The 2,578-nt window shown below is 49.1% G+C and overlaps 1 protein-coding gene across 1 annotated transcript; it reads right to left on the bottom strand.

Annotated features, from left to right (window-relative positions):
* Window positions 1-1,156: 1,156 nt before the first annotated feature.
* On the bottom strand, window positions 1,157-2,149 carry LOC109733320 (18.1 kDa class I heat shock protein). Its single transcript, XM_020292510.4, has 2 exons — window positions 1,923-2,149; window positions 1,157-1,826 (listed from the first exon to the last, which is right to left on the bottom strand). The coding sequence occupies exons 1-2, from the start codon at window positions 2,023-2,025 to the stop codon at window positions 1,402-1,404; spliced, it is 528 nt and encodes a 175-aa protein (XP_020148099.1). The 5' UTR covers window positions 2,026-2,149; the 3' UTR covers window positions 1,157-1,401.
* Between the last annotated feature and the right edge of the window lie 429 nt (window positions 2,150-2,578).

Raw genomic sequence — 2,578 nt, 5'->3', positions numbered from 1 at the left:
AAAGGGATATCCATGCCATCATCTTGGAGTTGCGGTAATTGAAGTGGCTCCCAATTGATCGAGCAGCCACATTCAGCCTTATTTCCCAGAATGTGGAAGAAACGGTTGTTGATCACCTCTTCCTTCTCCCGATGGGTTGCAACCAGGGTGCCATTCTTGCGCAAGGAATGGATAAAGTTTTTCCATCTTCTTGAATTGATCTTTGCACGGAAGAAGGTCGTGCTAGCATCCCCAGCCCTCAGCCAGTTTATATGGGAGCACCCCGACGCTTCCTAGCGCGCTCTATTACCACCAAGCCCAATAGGGCAACTTCAGATTTTTGTGTAGAACAACTTCAGGAGCAATGAGAGCATGTACGTGTTGAGCAACATCTAGACACATGACCAATTCTTGTGCCATGTGAAATTGCACCTTGGCGTCGGTAAAAAGCTCCTTGCTCCGGGATTTGAGCCCTTTCGCCATGCGCAACAACTTTGTATTTTTGAATGCGCAGTTGCGCACTATGCACGAACATGTTTGTTCCAAGCTTCAGAGGCTGCCTCCTTATACCTCGAGAACCTTGGCCAAAACCCCTCGAATCTGAACTTTGCTTTGTCTCAGCGGCGCACTGGCATTGGAGAGCACCAGTGGGTAGTGATCAGACACAACAGGGGATGCAGCATGTAGGAGGAGGCTGGGGAACAAGCTATCCCAAGCATGGTTGTGGAAGACTTTGTCTAAAGCAACCAAAGTCGGGAAGTCCTTTTCATTACTCCAGGTGAACTTTCTATTCTGAAAATTTAGTGTTGTTTGAAATGCTTCATGATTGCGCATCCAAATAAGTGGAGCAAAAGGTTTGGTACAACACTAACTAGCATTCATCACTTGGAACCTCTCCTTTGAAAGTGGTGTATGGACAACAACCCAGATACTTTGGCATTTCATATTCATATACTGTAGCTACTCTTGACCTACAACAATGGTTTGCTTCGTGGAAAGTCGTGACTGGATCCATCAGACAACACTTATTGAGGACTCAACAGCACATGAAAGCGTAAACAGGTAAGCAAGACCACATTTTCTCTGTTGGAGATCGTGTGTTTCTCAAACTAGGACCGTATGTCCAGACACATGCGACGACATGAGGTCATGAGCTAATCACAAGTTGGCGTGCAAGTTTTATGGACCTTAAACGATATATTCTGTGGTTACATTGAACTCGTTTCAGATCATCAATGCAAGAACTTGATACAGAGCCAATAAAGTGGGACCATGTGTAGTAGTAGTATGTCTTTATATCCGATGGTGCTTGATATCTTGAGACTTGGATTTGAAAATTCCCGCGTTCCAAATCCTGCCTATTTACATCGATCTGTTGTGTTGTACGACTGTCCCGCTGTGCGTGCATGTGTATTGCTTGCCTCATTCGTTCTTGATCTGCCCACCGCTCTGCTTGCTGTTGGAGAACGCGACGAGCCAGAGGAGCACGACGGCGAGCACGACGTTCAGGACGACGTATCGGTGCTCGCCCAGGCTCTTGGCCAGACGCCACGCCGGGTGCTCATCGGCCCGCCACGCCGCCGTGTGGCCGCCGCTCCAGAACGCGCCAGCGTCCTCCTCTTCTCGCAGCGCGTCCTCTTGGCTGTCGTCCGTGGAACGGGGCACCTGGACGTAGAGGACGCCCTTGTCGAGCTGGACCTTGATCGCCGCGGCGTCGCAGGCGCCGGGGAGGTCGAACCGCTTGAGGAAGTGGCACCACTGGCGGCCGCCGTTGAGGGCGCGCTCGCCGCTGATCTTGAGGCTCCCCGACGGCTCCACCTGGACCTTGAGCTGGTCCCTGGTGAATCCTGCAACGGCGGCATGCGAGTCAATATGGCAGAACATGTTTGGAACGAGTGGATTCAGTTCCCGCAGAAATGGTTGGAAAAGCAGCAACGGTATACCTGAGACGTTGACGATGAGCGTGTCGAACTCGTCCCCATGAACCCATTCACTGCGGGGGTCGACTTCAGCCACGACGCGGGAGCGATACCCAGCCGCCTCCATCTCTTGCTTTGCTTTTGCACTTCCTCCTATTGTTGCTTGAATGCGAGCCGAGTGGTGGTTGGATTGCACATTGGATTATTCATATATGTATATATAGACGTGAGAATTTTACTATTTGATTTGAGGAGGACGTGAGACGAAAGATATACCATATTTGCGATGGGGATGAAGGAAAGGAATGGATACCTCACCTTGCCTTGCCGACAGCATGCTGAAATATATATATCCGTGGGTCATATAGTCTACTCTTACCTACTAGGTGATTCGTCTTGCTTGTGTGCAGGTCTTTTCCTTGACCCTGAAGTGCTACCATGCATCTCTTCTGCTTCTTCTTCTTCTTCTTCTTCTCTTTTCGTTCGAAACTTGATGCAACTTACTTCCATTTTATAACTTAAGGCATCTGTTTCTTCGGTAAGTTGCAATCTGAGCCATATGAGTGGAAAGGTAAGCTTAGGGGGGCAGGAATCAGGATAAGAAGATTGAGAAGGGCTCATGAATCCTCAATGGAGTGTCAGGTTGCGGATATAGCCCCCTTCTACTTTTTTTTCTTTTA

Source organism: Aegilops tauschii, chromosome 1 (genome assembly GCF_002575655.3).
Source record: "Aegilops tauschii subsp. strangulata cultivar AL8/78 chromosome 1, Aet v6.0, whole genome shotgun sequence".
Classification (NCBI taxonomy): Eukaryota; Viridiplantae; Streptophyta; class Magnoliopsida; order Poales; family Poaceae; genus Aegilops; species Aegilops tauschii.
The sequence above is the reverse complement of the archived record's forward strand: the minus strand, read 5'-3'. Positions and strand labels throughout refer to the sequence as shown.